The 16,056-nt window shown below is 50.8% G+C and overlaps 1 protein-coding gene across 2 annotated transcripts; it reads left to right on the top strand.

Annotated features, from left to right (window-relative positions):
* The first annotated feature begins 3,958 nt into the window (after positions 1-3,958).
* On the top strand, positions 3,959-15,939 carry C2 (complement C2). Of its 2 annotated transcripts, XM_021697212.1 has the most exons (18): positions 3,959-4,053; positions 4,195-4,401; positions 4,973-5,158; positions 7,536-7,709; positions 7,792-7,890; positions 8,070-8,203; positions 9,434-9,572; positions 10,622-10,762; positions 11,564-11,653; positions 13,585-13,725; positions 13,850-13,944; positions 14,041-14,152; positions 14,270-14,435; positions 14,546-14,622; positions 14,764-14,855; positions 15,067-15,193; positions 15,337-15,386; positions 15,536-15,939. In XM_021697212.1, the coding sequence occupies exons 1-18, from the start codon at positions 4,008-4,010 to the stop codon at positions 15,704-15,706; spliced, it is 2,247 nt and encodes a 748-aa protein (XP_021552887.1). In that variant the 5' UTR covers positions 3,959-4,007; the 3' UTR covers positions 15,707-15,939. The 2 variants fall into 2 exon arrangements, with proteins under 2 accessions (XP_021552887.1, XP_044773196.1); XM_044917261.1 differs by lacking the exons at positions 4,195-4,401; positions 4,973-5,158 and having other exon boundaries at positions 4,008-4,053.
* The last annotated feature ends 117 nt before the right edge of the window (positions 15,940-16,056 follow it).

The raw sequence follows: 16,056 nt of genomic DNA, 5'->3' as shown, positions 1-16,056 counted from the left end.
CTTCCTTCCTTCCTTCCTTCCTTCCTTCCTTCCTTCCTTCCTTCCTTCCTTCCTTCCTTCCTTCCTTCCTTCCTTCCTCTAAGAGAGAGAGAAAGAGAAAGAGAGAGCACACACAGGCAGGGGGAGGGAGAAGCAGCCTCTCTGCTGAGCCGGAGCCAGGTGCTTAACCGACTGAGCCACCCAGGCATCCTCGTCAACATTTTTTACAGAGCTGGAACAAATAATCCTAAAATTTCTGTGGAACCAGAGAAGACCCTGAATCACCAGGGTAATGTTGAAAAAAAAAACCAAAGCTGGGGGCATACAATGCCTGACTTCAAGCTCTATTACAAAGCTGTCATCATCAAGACAGTATGGTACTGGCACAAAAACAGACACATAGATCAATGGAACAGAATAGAGAGCCCAGAAATGGACCCTCAACTCTATGGTCAACTAATGTTCGACAAAGCAGGAAAGAATATCCAATGGAAAAAAAGATAGTCTCTTCAATAAATGGTGTTGAGAAAACTGGACAGCCACATGTAGAAGAATGAAACTGGACCATTCTCTTACACCATACACAAAAATAGACTCAAAGTGGATAAAGTCCTAAATGTGAGACAGGAAACCATCAAAATCCTAGAGGAGAACACAAGCAGCAACCTCTTTGACCTTAGCTACAGCAACTTCTTACTAGACAAGTCTCCAGAGGCAAGGGGAACAGAAGCAAAAATGAACTATTGGGACTTCACCCAGATAAAAGTTTTTGGCACAGCAAAGGAAACAATCAACAAAACTAAAAAGCAGGGTAAAGAATGGGAGAAGCTATTTGCAGGTGACATATCTGCTAAAGGGTTTTATCCATAATCTATAAAGATCATATTAAACTCAACAACCAAAAAACAAAAAATCCAGTTAAGAAATGGGCAGAAGACATGAATAGACATTTCTCCAAAGACATCCAGATGGGTAACAGATACAGGAAAATGTGTTTTTTTTTTTTTTTTTTTTTTTTTTTTTTTTTAAAGATTTTATTCATTTATTTGAGAGAGAATGAGCTAGAGAGAGCATGAGAAGGGGGGAGGGTCAGAGGGAGAAACAGACTCCCCGCCAAGCAGGGAGCCCGATGCGGGACTCGATCCCGGGACTCCAGGATCATGACCCGAGCCGAAGGCAGTCGCTTAACCAACTGAGCCACCCAGGCGCCCCAGGAAAATGTGTTTAACATCACTCGGCATCAGGGAAATACAAATCAAAGCCACAAGAGATACCACCTCACACCATTCAGAATGGCTAAAACTAACAAGTCAGGGGGCGCCTGGGTGGCTCAGTCATTAAGCGTCTGCCTTTGGCTCAGGTCATGATCCCAGGGTCCTGGGATCGAGCCCCGCATTGAGCTCCCTGCTCCGTGGGGAACCTGCTTCTCCCTCTCCCAACCCCCCTGCTTGTGTTCCCTCTCTCACTGTGTCTCTCTCACAGTATCAAATAAATAAATAAAATCTTAAAAAAAAAACCAAACCAAGTCAGGAAATGACAGATGTTGGTGAGGATGTGGAGAAAGGGGAACCCTCCTACACTTGGTGGGAATGCAAGCTGGTTCAGCCACTCTGGAAAACTGTATGGAGGTTCCTCAAAAAGTTGAAAGTAGAGCTACCCTACGACCCAGCAATTGCACTACTGGGTATTTACCCCAAAGATATAAATGTAGTGATCTGAAGGGGTACGTGCACCCCAATGTTTATAGCAGCAATGTCCACAATAGCCAAACTGTGGAAAGAGCCAAGATGTCCATCAACAGATGAATGGATAAAGAAGATGTGGTATATATTTACAATGGAATATTATGCAGCCATAAAAAAACCTGAAATCTTGCCATTTGCAACAACATGGATGGAACTAGAGGGTATTTTGCTGAGCGAAATAAGTCAATTAGAGAAAGACAAGTATCATATGATCTCACTGATATGAGGAATTTGAGAAAAAAGACAGAGGATCATAGGGGAAGGGAGGGAAAAATGAAACAAGGTGAAACCAGATTAAGAGACTCTTTTTTTTTTTAAAGATTTTATTTATTTATTTGAGACAGAGAGAATGAGAGAGAGAGAGCACATGAGAGGGGGGAGGGTCAGAGGGAGAAGCAGACTCCCTGCCGAGCAGGGAGCCCGATGCGGGACTCGATCCCGGGACTCCAGGATCATGACCTGAGCCGAAGGCAGTCGCCCAACCAACTGAGCCACCCAGGCGCCCAGATTAAGAGACTCTTAATCTCAGGAAACAAATTGAGGGTTGCTGGAGTGGAGGGGGTTGGGGGGATGGGGTGGCTGGGTGATGGACATTGGGGAGGGTATGTGCTGTGGTGAGCGCTGTGAATTGTCTAAGACTGATGAATCACAGATGTGTACCCCTGAAACAAATAATATATGTTAATAAAAAAAGATATATACACACACACATACATACACACAATGGAATATTACTCAGCCATCAAAAGAATGAAATCTTGGGGCACCTGGGTGGCTCAGTCGTTAAGTGTCTGCCTTCGGCTCTGGTCGTGGTCCCGGGGTCCTGGGATCGAGCCCCACATCAGGCTCTCTGCTCAGCGGGAAGCTTGCTTCTCCCTCTCCCTCTCCCCCTGCTTATGTTCCCTCTCTCGCTGTGTCTCTATCTGTCAAATAAATAAATAAGATCTTAAAAAAAAATGAATGAAATCTTGCCATTTGCAACGACGTGGATGGAACTAGAGGATATTAAGCTAAGTAAAATAAGTCAATCAGAGAAAGACAATTCTATGATTTCACTCATATGTGGAATTTAAGAAACAAAACAGAGGAGCATAGGGAAAGGGCGGGAAAAATAAAACAAGACGAAATCAGAGAGAGAGATAAACCATAAGAAAGTCTTAATCATAGGAAACAAACTGAGGGTTGCTGGAGGGCAGGTGAAAGGGGGGATGGGTAACTGGGTGATGGGCATTAAGGAGGGCATGTGATGTAATGAGCACTGAACTCTACGTTTGAAATTAGTAATACACTATATGTTAATTAATTGAATTTAAATTAAAAAAAAGAAGGAAAAAAATAAAAAAATAAAGGATGTCCAAAATTCCAAAATACTTTTGTTCTGGGTAACCAATCCCAGACTTATTTATTTTATGGGTCGGGAATTTTTTCTACTGGACTTTCCGTAAAAGTGTTTTAAACATTTTCCAGTCTCCAAAAACTAAGTGTTGATTTCATTTTTATGTCTAGATTCTTTCTGCGGAAGGGTTGCAAGGAATAAAAAGATTGTGGTTCTTCCTATTTAGCAAGAATTTCTAAGAAAATTAGCCTCAGTCTTTCGGAGGTGTATGTTCAAGAAGACAGTAGTATTGCAGGCTCTCAGGAAATAAAGTCCACTTGGCAACACCTAAGAGAAACCTGAAACTACTTAAATAAATGATTTTGCAATATCTTGGATGGTTTGTGGGTTTGTGTGCTTTAGACTGTACATGTAAGAGCATGTGTGTGTGTAGGGGATGCAGAGGCGGAGAGCAGTATGTAAAGCCTATGGTGCAGATCAGCTGAGTAGGATATGTTGGGATTAGGGAGATGGGCAAGGGCTTTGCCCCCTCAGCTCAGTCCCCAGTCCCTGGTTATTTTTTCCTGCCAAGAGCACATCCCCTGGTGCCCCTGGGTGGCTCAGTCTGTGAAGCGTCTGCCTTTGGCTCAGGTCAGGATCCCAGAGTCCTAGGATTGAGCCTCGCGTTGTCATGGGGCTCCCTGCTCAGTGGGGGGTGGGGGTCTGCTTCTTCCTTTCCCTGTGACCCTCCCTCTGCTCATGCTCTCTCTCTCTCTAAAATAAATAAAATCTTAAAAAAAAAAGATTTATTCATTAAAAAAAAAAAGCACATCCCCCTTGCCACTCCCCAGTTTTCCTTCTCTGGCAGCAAATGAAGCAGCTGCTGAGTCAGCTCTGGGCTTCGGGGAAGTCAGATGACCTTTTCCCTCTGCCAGCTCTCTGCCTCTCTCTGCCTCAAGGTGGACAGCATGGACCCACTGATGGCTTTCCTTTGCCTGTTGCCCCTGTATCCAGGTAGGAGCAGGGGAGGGGGATGTTGAGGTCCGCGGAAGAGGCCTGTGCTGCCCACACTGAGTTCCCACTTGGCAATGACCATTTCTCTTGCTTTTCTGTTCTCATCTTTTCTGCATTTCTGTGTTGGGTCCATGCTCACAGGCTTGGCTGCAGAGGCTCCCTCCTGCCCTCGGAACGTGAATATCTCCGGTGGCACTTTCACCCTCAGCCGTGGCTGGGCCCCTGGGAGTGTCCTCACCTACTCCTGTCCCCTGGGCCGCTACCCGGTTCCAGCCTCACGGCTGTGCAAGCACAACGGGCAGTGGCAGACCCTGGGATCCCCGCAGCTGACAAAGGCGGTCTGCAAACGTGAGGCTCTCCGTGGGCCTTGCTCAGGGTGGGGCCGCCAGGGGCCACTGCAGAACCTCTACTTAGGACTTGCTCCGGGCGGGGCTTCACCTGACTGTATGGTGTACCAGGGATGGCTAAAGCTGCTTTCCCATAGGGCTTCTCCAAAGAATGGAAAAGTGTCCATTGTCCATAGCAAGGCATTGGAAGAAGCAGTCTTGGATGGAGATTTTAAAATACTTTTTTTTTTTAATACTTAACAACTGACTGCAGAATCCCGACCATTCAGAACAGGTGCCGGAGTCTCCTGTCGTGCCCGATGTCACCCCTTTAGTTGTCCACTCACGGGGCATCCAAGGACCCCAGGGGAGGGGCGGGGGTGACCATGGCCCTCAGGGGGCTGAGAGAAGTGGTTATCATCTATTAGGCTGGACTGTGTGCAACTGCCAATATTTAACCAGTTGCCACAAGCAGTGATTTCGCACGCAACAGCCCAATATTTTGACAACCACCTGGCAACTCCCATGCATCCCAGCCCAGCCCAGGTGTTTTCCAGCCATCCCTGTGTTCTCCTCCCCTTCTCTGCCTCCAGCTGTTCGCTGTCCAGCTCCTGTGTCCTTTGAGAACGGCATGTTCACCCCGCGGCTGGGGTCTCACCCTGTGGGCGGCAACCTGAGCTTCCAGTGTGAGGACGGCCTCACCCTGCGGGGCTCATCTGTACGGCGGTGTCGCCCCAATGGCGTGTGGGATGGGGAGACGGCCGTGTGTGACAATGGGGGTGAGTGCCCTGCCCCTCCAGCTGCATGGGGGCTGGGGTCTCCCAGGAACCTCGGAGTCAGATGTGTGCCCAGAGGGCCTCTGTGGGGACAGGGGCCTGGTGTCTCTGATGCCAAAATCATATTCCTGGATTTTGGTAAATTGAGGTCTACAGGTCACACATCACCCACCTGCAGGGAGCCGGGCTAAACTTCAGATCCAACATAAAGGCTCCACGCACTCTGTCCAGCTTTTCCAAATGCCTCAAAGCGAGATTGGTTTTCGGGCCCAATGGGCTATTGTAGGACAAGGTGCTGAGTGAGAGCGGACCTAACGCTGTGCTTCAGTCCCTCACCTCTGCAGCCAACATGGGTCCAACCTGGCTCAGACTTCGACAACCTCTGGGCAGGTTATTTAATCTCTCTATGCCTAAATTTTTCTTTTTCTCTTTTTTAAAAATCTTATTTATTTACTTGAGAGAGAGAGCAAACAAGAGAGATAGCGAGAGAGAGAGAGAGCACGAGTGGATGGAGGAACAGAGGGAGAGGGAGAAGCACTCCCACTGAGCAGAGAGCCTGATGCAGGGCTCCATCCCAGGACCCTGAGATCATGATCTGAGCCAAAGGCAGATGCTTAACTGACTGAGCCACCCAGGCGCCCCTCTATGCCTCGATTTTCACATCTCAAATAGAAATAGTAAGACTGGCCACTGTGTGGGGTTGGCCGTGGGATTGAGTTGACATTGGTAAGCATCTAGAAGAGTCCCTGGAGTTTGTCATAGTTATTACTGCCCCTGTCAATGGTGAGGGGTTCTGGTTGATAGGAGTGGGGCTCCTAGGATTCCCTGGGTTTTAGGAGCTGCCTGGACGATAGTTCTGAGCGCATAATACAGAAGACATGGAGTCCACGAGATGGTAGGACCATCCCGTCCCCCAGCAGTCCAGACACTGGTTCCCTACTCATATTCACGACTCTGTCAAATAGCTGGCTTCCTTCCTTCTTAACGTTCTGCCTATGAGATTGGTCCGTGTGGTCCTGTGTAGCAGCAAGTTTATTATTTCTTTTTAAGATGTATTGATTTATTTTAGAGAGAGAAGGATGGGGAGGGGCAGAGAGAGTCCTAAGCAGACTCAGCTCTCTGTGCTGAGCGCGGAGCCCGACACGGGGCTTGATCCCACAACCCCGAGATCACCACCTGAGCCGAAACCAGAGTCAGACATTCAACCACCGACTGCGCCACCTGGGCGCCCCTGTTATTTTTTATTGCTGTGTAGTTTTATTATAGAAATAGATTGCAATTTATTTATGGGTTCTCTTCTTGGTGGGCATTTGGGTTCTTTCCAGTTTGGGGCTATTATGAGTAAAGCCCTATGAATGTCCTTGTATGTAACTGTTGGTGCACATATGAATTAGCTTCTCTTTTTAAATTTTATTTTATTTATTTATTTGACAGAGAGAGACACACAGAGAGGGGGAACACAAGCAGGGGGATTGGAAGAGGGAGAAGCAGGCTTCCCGCCGAGCAGGGAGCCCCATGTGGGGCTCGATCCCAGGACCCTGGGATCATGACCTGAGCCGAAGGCAGATGCTTAACGACTGAGCCACCCAGGCGCCCCATGAATTTGCTTCTCTTGAGCATGTTGTTTAGGAATGCAATTATCGGGTCACATGTTGTCATATGTTTAGTTTTGTTTGTTTTGTTTTTAGAGAGAGCGGGGGGGTGCAGAGGGAGAGAATCTTTTTTTTTTTTTTTAAGATTTTTATTTATTTGACAGAGAGAGAGAGAGAGAGAGAGTACAAGCATGGAGAGTGGCAGGAAGAGGGAGAGGGAGAAGCAGACTCACCGCTGAGCAGGGAGCAGGATGTGGGGCTTGATCCCTATTCTGCCTTCAGGCAGATGCTTAACCAGCTGAGCCACCCAGGCGCCCCGGCGTACATTTAGTTTTAGTAGAGACTGGCAAACAGTTTCCCAATGGTCACTCCAGAAATACAGAATTAAGGAATTATCCGTATTTTCAGTTTTAGCCATCCTGGCGGGTGCGTACCTATGCCTCATTGTGGTTTATGAAGTGTAAATATTCTCTGTGGCGGTGTTGGGCTCCTCAGTCAGCATCTTCCCTGGGGCTCTGGAATGGATGCAGGCTGAGTCGGTGGGTTGGCACTGGGACGCTTTAACTGGCAACCGAGGGCACTGAGTTCTAAACATTTTGCCCTACTTAAGATTTTCCATCCACACCTTTGGGAAGCCCGGTTGTGGTGTCTCCCAACGGGGAGGCCAAATGACCTGCAGAGGCTCCACGGGTCTGGAGAGGAGGAAGAGGGAGAAGGTGGGTGAGCAGGACGGAAAGGCCGAGGAGGGGCGTCCCTGCTCACTGCTATCTTCCTTTGTCGACTCACAGCTGGCCACTGCCCCAACCCCGGCATCTCGGTGGGTGCCGTGCGGATGGGGTCCCGCTTTGGCCTTGGGGACAAAGTCAGCTACCGCTGCTCCTCAAATCTGGTGCTGACTGGGTCTGCGGAGCGGGAGTGCCAGAGCAACGGGGTCTGGAGTGGGACGGAGCCCATATGCCGCCGTGAGTAGCCAGCCACCTTGACCCTCCCGAGAGTCCTGGCACCCCACCCCTGACCCTGGCTGACCCCAGCGACTTTCCACAGAGCCCTACTCTTACGACTTTCCTGAGGATGTGGCCCCTGCCCTGGGTACCTCGTTCTCCCACCTACTTGGAGCCACCAATCCCACCCAGAAGAAAACGAGTAAGTGCTTGAGGTAGGGGCAGCAGGGTGCTGGGCCTGGCATGGGGAGGCTGCTGAGAGCTTCGGGAAGTCTCAGTGGAGCTGAGCTGACTGGAGGGGAGGCAGGGAGTCCCCACCCCTTGGCAGGAGAGCAGGTGGGAGGTCAAGATGTGAATCTACTCCTTCCACATTTCTCCCAGAAAGCATGGGCCGTAAAATCCAAATCCAGCGCTCTGGTCACCTGAACCTCTACCTGCTCCTGGATGCCTCTCAGAGTGTGGCAGAAGATGACTTTCAGATCTTCAAGGACAGCGCCATTCTCATGGTGGACAGGGTCAGGAAATAGGGGTCTGTGCACAGAGGAGGCTTCCTACGCCCACTGTCTCTCTCTGGTTCCTTCCTTTCCTCAGGGTCCCACTCACAGCCTACCTCCTCTGAAAAGTCCTCCCAGATTATGTGCATGGATTCAATTTATAGGATCCTGTTTTTCATACCACAGACACTGCTGGGGCACCTTCTATGTGTTAGGCACCAAGCTGGGTGCTGGGTGCTGGGAGACACCAAAGATGAACAAGGCTGAGGTCCTGTTTCCCAGGCACCCATCATCTAGGATGGCAGTCTCCACAGAGGGATATACAAAATAATCCAGCAGGGTACTGGTGTCCTTGTTGAATAATTTTAGTTTAAAATTAAATCAACAACTTAATATTTAATACGTTCCCTCAAAAATTCCAATTTTTTGTGTTTAAAAGGTATATAATATATTTGAATAGTGATGCACTTTATAAATGAGTTGGTTTTTATAAATATATATACCTATGTTGAAGTATGTGCTCAGAATGTTTTTACTGACGAGCCCCTGGTTTAGATTCCTTGCCAGTACTTTGCTTGGCAATTATGCTTTTCACGATAGTTTATGTGGATATATGTTTTTCTTCCCAGCTACATTTTATTTATTTATTTATTTACTTACTTACTTACTTGACAGAGAGAGCGGGAGCACAAGCAGGGGGACAGGCAGAGGGAGAAGCAGGTTCCCAGTCGAGCAGGGAGCCCGATGCGGGGCTCGATTCCAGGACGCTGGGATCATGACCTGAGCTGAAGGCAGATTGAGCCACCTAGGCGCCCCCCAGCTACATTTTAAAGAAAGCAGTTTGTGCTCCTTAGTCTCTCTTGAGACTTAGAGTAACCAGTAAGCCTTGAGGCTGCAAAACACGCCAGTTGGAGAAGTGCCTCAGATTCGAGTGGACAGGTTCAAATTCGACCTGTGCCTCGTACCGGAGGTGTGGTCTGTGGCGCGGCAACAAGCCTCTACGTCCTCATCCATAAAATAGGGGCCATGTCACGCCCTCACAGAACTGATGTGAGGATGCAATGAGGAGCGAGTGGCCTATCAAAAAGAGGACCTGGTCAGCAAGCGTCAGCTTGCTGGCTCCCTGCAAGCAGCAGTGTCTTAGCAAGTGGCCCAGGCTCTCTGCCTCCTCTGGGGCCCTTGGCTGGCTCTCTTACTCTCCGCCCTTCGGTTTCAAGGCCTCTCACGCTGCCTCTCACTTGCCCTTCCCAGATTTTCAGCTTTGAGATCAATGTTAGTGTCGCCATCATCACCTTTGCATCCAAGCCCCAAGTCATCATGTCTGTTCTGTATGACAACTCCCGGGATGTGACTGAAGTGATCAACAGTCTGAACAATGTCAACTATAAAGGTATGGTGTCATCAAATGAAGGCGATGAGGCGGGCGGGGGGAGGATGAGCTCTCTGTGCCTGTATGGAGGTTCTGGACAAGTTAGAGAGAGAGTGAGGCCTTTGGTGGCATTCTAGTCCCAGGGCTCTGGGGCTCAGGTTCCTCAGGGGGAGGTGGCTTCCAAGTCAGGTTCCTGGCGGGGGAGTCGCAGCTCCCACCAAATCATGGCTTACTCTAACGCGCTACACGTCCGAATGCCTGTGCGGGTCTTGGCTCCTTCCTGATGCCAGATCTACGTGGGCTGGCTTTCTTGGCTCAACACTGTAGTCTCCCCACGCCGTTGTCAAGCTGTCTGGGTGGTGGTTGCAGTGGCTGCAAAAGCCCAAGTTCTTTGGAACCCCATCTTTGAATCTTGAGGCTTTAGAGTGGCCCTCAGTGGGGTTATGGAATGAGCATTTCTTTTTTTTTTTTTTTAAAGCTTTTATTTTTTGAGAGAGAGAGAGAGGAACACAAGCAGGGGGAGTGGGAGAGGGAGAAGCAGGCTTCCAGCGGAGCAGGGAGCCCGATGCGGGGCTCGATCCCAGAACCCTGGGATCACGACCCAAGCTGAAGGCAGACGTTTAATGACTGAGCCACCCAGGCGCCCTGAGCATTTCTTTTTTTAAAAAAAGATTTATTTATTAATTTGAGAGAGAGAGAGACAGAGGGAGGGGGAGGAGGGGCAAAAGGAGAGGGAAAGAGAGAATCCCAAGCAGACTCCCTGCTGAGCGCGGAGCCCTACACGGGGCTCCATCCCAGGACCCTGAGATCACGACCTGAGCCAAAACCAAGAGTCAGACGCTTAACAGACTGCGCCACCCAGGAGCCCCTGCAATGAGCATTTCTAAGGGAAAAGGCTTTTAATGTTTGAACAGGCAGTGACGCCAAATCTCTATCTGGATAGTGAAGGTCTGAATGTATCAAGCCAGTTGATAAATGCATTTCCGATGGTTGGGAGAATAGAGTGATTCCTTCTGCCAGGTGGTAGGTGGGATGTTTCTAAGAGAGTCCTTCCTCTTCACATACTCCAGACCATGAAAATGGGACAGGGACAAACACCTATGCAGCTTTAAATAGTGTCCATATCATGATGAATAACCAGATGCAACGCCTTGGAATGAAGACAGCGGCCTGGCAGGAAATCCGACACGCCATCATCCTTCTGACAGACGGTGGGTATCGTCGCCTCCCGAGTGAGTCCGGCACAGTGGAAGGAGCAGCAGTGTGGGGTCGGAAGGCCTGCCTGCTGGCTCTCCCTCTGCCACCCTGGGCCTCAGTTTCTCATTCGTAAAGTGGAAATAGTGTCGATGATGTTGACAGAACGACAGCAACAGTGATGATGATCAGAGCCGCCCCCCTTTCCTTACACAATCTCTGTGGAGAGTGATGGAAGCGGTTTGTGTAAAAGGGCTTTGTCGTTACAGCTATCATTTACTGTTACTACCTGGGAGGTGGCCTCAAGTCGGCTGGACGGGGAGGGGTGGCTTTGGAGCAGGCGTGTCAAGGCGCTCGGATGGAAGGATGGGAGGATGGACCGCGGGGTGGAGCTGGGCTATGCCGTTTATCTCTCGACTGTGGCCAAACTGCATAGCCCCTTCGGAACTTGGTTTTTTTCCCTATAAAATGCGCATACCCACACTACCTGAGGTTTCATGAGAATTAAATGAGATAAAGTTTATGAAGCTCCTGGCCTGGTGCCTGGGATGTAGAGAATTTCAGTAAATAACATATCTTTTTTTTTTTCTTTTTTTGGGCAGCAAAGCAAAGTCTGTTGAGCAATAGTAAAGTTTATTGAATGATAGGGTACAAAGCTCCCGAAGAGGGAGGGGACCCAAGAGGGTTGCCTAGTAAATAACATATCTTGAAACTCACGTGGGAAGCGTTAAATGTTAAGGTTCCCATGCTGAATGGCTGCCCCACTCCTCCGGGACTGTGGGGAGTCTCTCCGGACTATTCTTTAACCTCCGTTCTAGGAAAGTCTAACATGGGTGGCTCTCCCAAGCTGGCTGTTGACAATATCAAAGAGATCTTGAACATCAAGCAGCAGAGGAGCGACTATCTGGGTGAGCCTCGGAGCCGCTCCCAGCTGTGGGGCCCCTGTAGGGGGCGTGGCGGGGGGGGCGGAGGAGGGGGGCGCGGGCAGGCATCTTGCCTTCATTTCCAGCGAGAACCCAGGCTGTGTCGTTCTGTGTGAAGGCAGCTGAGAGTCATGCTCAAGAGTCTGGAATCAAACCACCCTGTGGTTGCAGCCTTGGTTTCCTCCGTTGGCTGTGGCTGGGGGCGGTTTCTGCCTTTGCTAAGAGGGGATGGTGCTAGGACCCACCTCAAATGCTCAGATGTTTCCTGGTACGGAGGAACAGAGGAACAACGTATGAAACAGTGTATGTGAGCGGCTGCTGCCGTCATCGTGCCCGTGAACTTCTCCAGGGAGAAAGGGCCTGGATTCCTTGTAGGGACTGTCCTGGTGTTTCCTCCTTTAGCGGTACAGATAACCAGCTAAGGCTTTGGCAGTTGCAGCCTTTAAAGGAACAATTCCTCAGGTTCAGACTAAACACAAATTGCATTGACCTTTGACCAGAACAGAATTTTAGACAGAAGTGCTCCGGACAAGCGAGGACAGTTGCTTTTGGGCCTCACAAGTTGCACTTTCCCCTTGGGGCCTCTTTTCATGCCACCAACCCCACCTGCCCCTCGGGGGCAAGCAGTTTCCTCTTTAAAACTCTGGCCTAGGGAAGGCGAAGGCCAAACTCTCCTCCCTAACTCTTAGCATCACGGGGCTAGGGTTAAGTGCTCAAAAATACCTTACTAAAAAGAAGCAGCAACTGAAGGGACATAGTCACAGAAAACACTGGGGACCTAACTGTCCAGCTCCCAGTGACTGCTTCTGGCCAGCCTAGGGCTACCTTGCTCCCTGAGGAAAGCCTTGTCTCCCAGTCTGTCTGAGCATCTCGCTCTTTGCACACCACCCAGGGTCCCCCGGCAGCCAAAAAGGGCCGTGAGGGGTGCAAAGCGTGGGAGAAGACTGGACTCTGTGGCCGCCCCAGGGCGGTCCTGACTGGGTGCTTGCTTGGAGGCGGGGTACGGACGGTTGTGTGGGCCGCAGGTCTCCAGTGGGAAGACATGGCTCCAGGCTCCTCTTTCAGAGCCTACACCTTACGGGGGAACCAGATCTGAAGCCTCTGTGTATACTCATGAGCTCTTTATTCAGTCATATAAATGTACTTAGAAAGTCTCTCCAAAAAAAAAGAAAGTCTCTCCTGGGTACCATTCTAAGGATAGAGCTGTGAACAAAACAGACAAAGATGTCTCGCTGGGGTTGTCATTCTGGAAGAGCAATGTATTAGGTTTCTAGGGATAGTGCCACAGATTCTACAAACTCGGTGGCTGAAAACAACAGCAACTTTCGCTCTCACATTCAGGAGGCTAGAAGTCCAAGAGCAAAGACCCTATTTCCAAATAAGGTCACCTTCACAGGTACTGGGGCTTAGGACTTGAACATATCTTTTTGAGGGACAGACTTCTACCTACTCTGGGCATTAAACAAGATAAATAAGGACCCTGTAGGGGGTGGTGGGTAGAGCCTTGTGCCAAGGCATAAAATGGAGCAGAGAGGGAATGGAATTGGCTGAGGCATTGCAGTTTTAGACAAGGAGCCCGGGGAAGGCCTCGCTGAGATGGTGACATTTGAGTCAAGACTTAAAAAGGTAAGAATGTGAGCCATGTGGGCATTCTGGGAAGGAGTGGACCAGGCAGAGGCTTATGCAAAAGGCCTGCGGTGAGAGCACGCCTGCAGACCTGAGGGACTTCAAGGAGGCTATATGGAACAGAGAGAAGGGTGAGGCGTGGCAGGAAATGAGGTCAGATAGGAGGTAGGGGGCAGAGGCCCTGCTCATTTAGGGCTTTGCAGGACCCAGTAAGTTCCAAATGATAGTTTCCTGTCTCACAAGGTAGCCCCACAGTCACAAGATTCTGGTGATTTCCTTCTCCCCATCAGACATCTATGCCATCGGGGTGGGCAAGCTGGATGTGGACTGGAGAGAGCTGAATGAGTTGGGGTCCAAGAAGGATGGTGAGAGACATGCCTTCATTCTGCAGGACACAGAGGCTCTGTACCAGGTCTTTGAGCACATGCTGGGTGAGTGAGCTTTTCCCTCTTCGGAGTGGCGTGGGTGGTGAGGGGCCAGCCAGGGGTCCAGGCTGGGAACCTGCTCACAGTGCTCCTCACATGCCTCCTTCCCCCTCTGTTCCCACACCCACAGATGTCTCCCAGCTCACAGACACCATCTGTGGGGTGGGGAACATGTCAGCCAATGCCTCTGTCCAGGAAAGGGCACCGTGGCATGTCACTATTAAGGTACCAGGAAGGAGGGATGGGGCTTGGATCCCAGAGATGGAAGAGGCTATGGGCCAGAGACATAGCAGTCCCTGAAAATCACCAATTTCCCTACAGCCTAGGAGCCAGGAGACCTGCCGGGGGGCCCTCATCTCAGACCAGTGGGTCCTGACGGCCGCTCACTGCTTCCGCAATGCTGAGAACAGCTCCCTGTGGAGGATCAATGTGGGTAAGGCAGGGCCCACACCAGGCTCCTGAGCCTGTGGCCAGGGCTCTCAGCATTGATCCCTACCCTCTGGCCCCTTCAGGAGCCCTGGCCCAGCCTAATACGCCTTATTGTTCCCAGGGGATCCTAACTCCCAGTGGGGCAAAGACTTCAGTGTTGATAAGGTGGTGATCTCCCCGGGGTTTGATGTCTTTGCCAAGAAGGATCAGGGGATCCAAGAGTTCTACGGTGATGACATTGCCCTGTTGAAGCTGGCCGAGAAAGTGAAGATGTCCACCCATGCCAGGTGCTAGAGTCTGGGATGAGAGGGTGTTTTCTGGGGGAGACTGCTCTGGGGAGTCCCCACAGCAAGGGACACCGAGGATGGGCCTGTGTGACCCTTGTCCTTCTCCCCAGGCCCATTTGCCTTCCCTGCACCGTGGAGGCCAATCTGGCTCTGCGGAGACCCCCAGGCAGCACCTGCCGAGACCATGGTGAGTGCTGGGGCTCAGGGCGCGTGAGGAGCTGGGACCAGGGCTTAGGACTAATGACATGGACTCTGCAACAGCCTCCAGTCTGGAGTTTGGATGCTGGGTAAAGGGACCGGCACCACATCCCTTTCTCCTTGAATGCAGAAAGTGAACTTCTGAACAAACTGAGCATTCCTGCTCATTTTGTGGCCTTGGATGGAAACAAAATGAACATTAACCTCAAGACAGGGACAGAGGTGAGGATCTCAGGTCTGGGATGCTGTGGGGGGTGGGGGGTGGGGGGATGCCTGTGGCTGCTCCCTGAAGGTCTCTTTGTCCCTTCTTGCTCCAGCTCTGGCTGCTTTCTCCATCTGACCCTGTGTCACCCCTCTTCCAGGCCTACCAACTGCCAGGTAGCCCCTGTGACTGCTCATTTCATCCTTCTCTCCTGTTCTGCCCCTGTTGCAGTGGACAAGCTGTATCAAGGCCGTCTCCCAAGACAAAACCACCTTCCCCGACTTGGAGGATGTCAGAGAGGTAGTGACAGACCAGTTCCTCTGCAGTGGGACCGAGAAGGATGACAATCCCTGCAGGGGTGAGTCCCTCCCACCCCCACTCCTGAGCCTGAATTCCTGAGGGAAAGACCACTGCTGTCCCTGTGGCCAGCATGCATACCCTGATGACACAGGGCCAGGGCGAGAGTCAGGATGACAGCTTCTTATCCTTCCTTTCTGGCAGGAGAATCTGGGGGAGCAGTTTTCCTTGAGCGGAGGCACAGGTTTTTTCAGGTGAGGAGAGAAGGGGGAAATTCACAGGACTGGGGTTACAGGGTCTTGGCCTTGCAGGAGGATGAGGGAGGCCTCTGAAGGAACTGGGGAGGTTGAGGCTTGGAGCTGGGGCTGTGACAGCCTCCCACCCCGTTCTCTCCCTCTTCCAGGTGGGCCTAGTGAGTTGGGGTCTCTACAACCCCTGTGGCAAGAGCAATAAAAACTCTCGCCAAAGGGCCCCCAAAGGCAAGATACCACGAGATTTTCACATCAATCTCTTTCGCCTGCAGCCCTGGCTGAGGCGGCACCTGGAGGGTATCCTGAACTTTTTGCCCCTCTAATTATGGCCACCCCTCTGTTGTCCTGCCAGCACCTGCCATCTGTCTTGTCTCCTACCCTTGAACTCCCACCCTCAGACCCCATGACCCCCCCGTGCTCCCAGCTCCGAACCCCTGCCCTGCGCTGCACATCCAAGCTGGGGAATCCCCAGGGGCACACCCTCTGCCTCGCTTGACTCACTTTCCTTTCGCTCTCACGTGGAATTTCCCAGTTATGAAATTAATAAAAATTGATGATTTCCTCATGTGTCTGTGCCTCTACTTGTGGGCTGGCCAGGGGGGTGAGGAAGGCCGGGATGATTCCAGGAACCACCAGGAGGCAGGTCACAGACCCTGCTGGACAAACAGTGGCT

Source organism: Neomonachus schauinslandi, chromosome 8 (genome assembly GCF_002201575.2).
Source record: "Neomonachus schauinslandi chromosome 8, ASM220157v2, whole genome shotgun sequence".
Classification (NCBI taxonomy): domain Eukaryota; kingdom Metazoa; phylum Chordata; class Mammalia; order Carnivora; family Phocidae; genus Neomonachus; species Neomonachus schauinslandi.
Note: the sequence above shows the minus strand (reverse complement) of the source record. Positions and strands in the feature narration are given on the sequence as shown.

Bases quoted from the DNA above. Each gene is read 5' to 3' on its own strand.
- C2 (XM_021697212.1), top strand. From the start codon at position 4,008: ATGGACCCACTGATGGCTTTCCTTTGCCTGTTGCCCCTGTATCCAG. The intron at 5,159-7,535 runs GTGAGTGCCCTG...GTCGACTCACAG, and splicing joins GGCCGTGTGTGACAATGGGG to CTGGCCACTGCCCCAACCCC. The intron at 14,856-15,066 runs GTGAGGATCTCA...CCCCTGTTGCAG, and splicing joins ACCTCAAGACAGGGACAGAG to TGGACAAGCTGTATCAAGGC.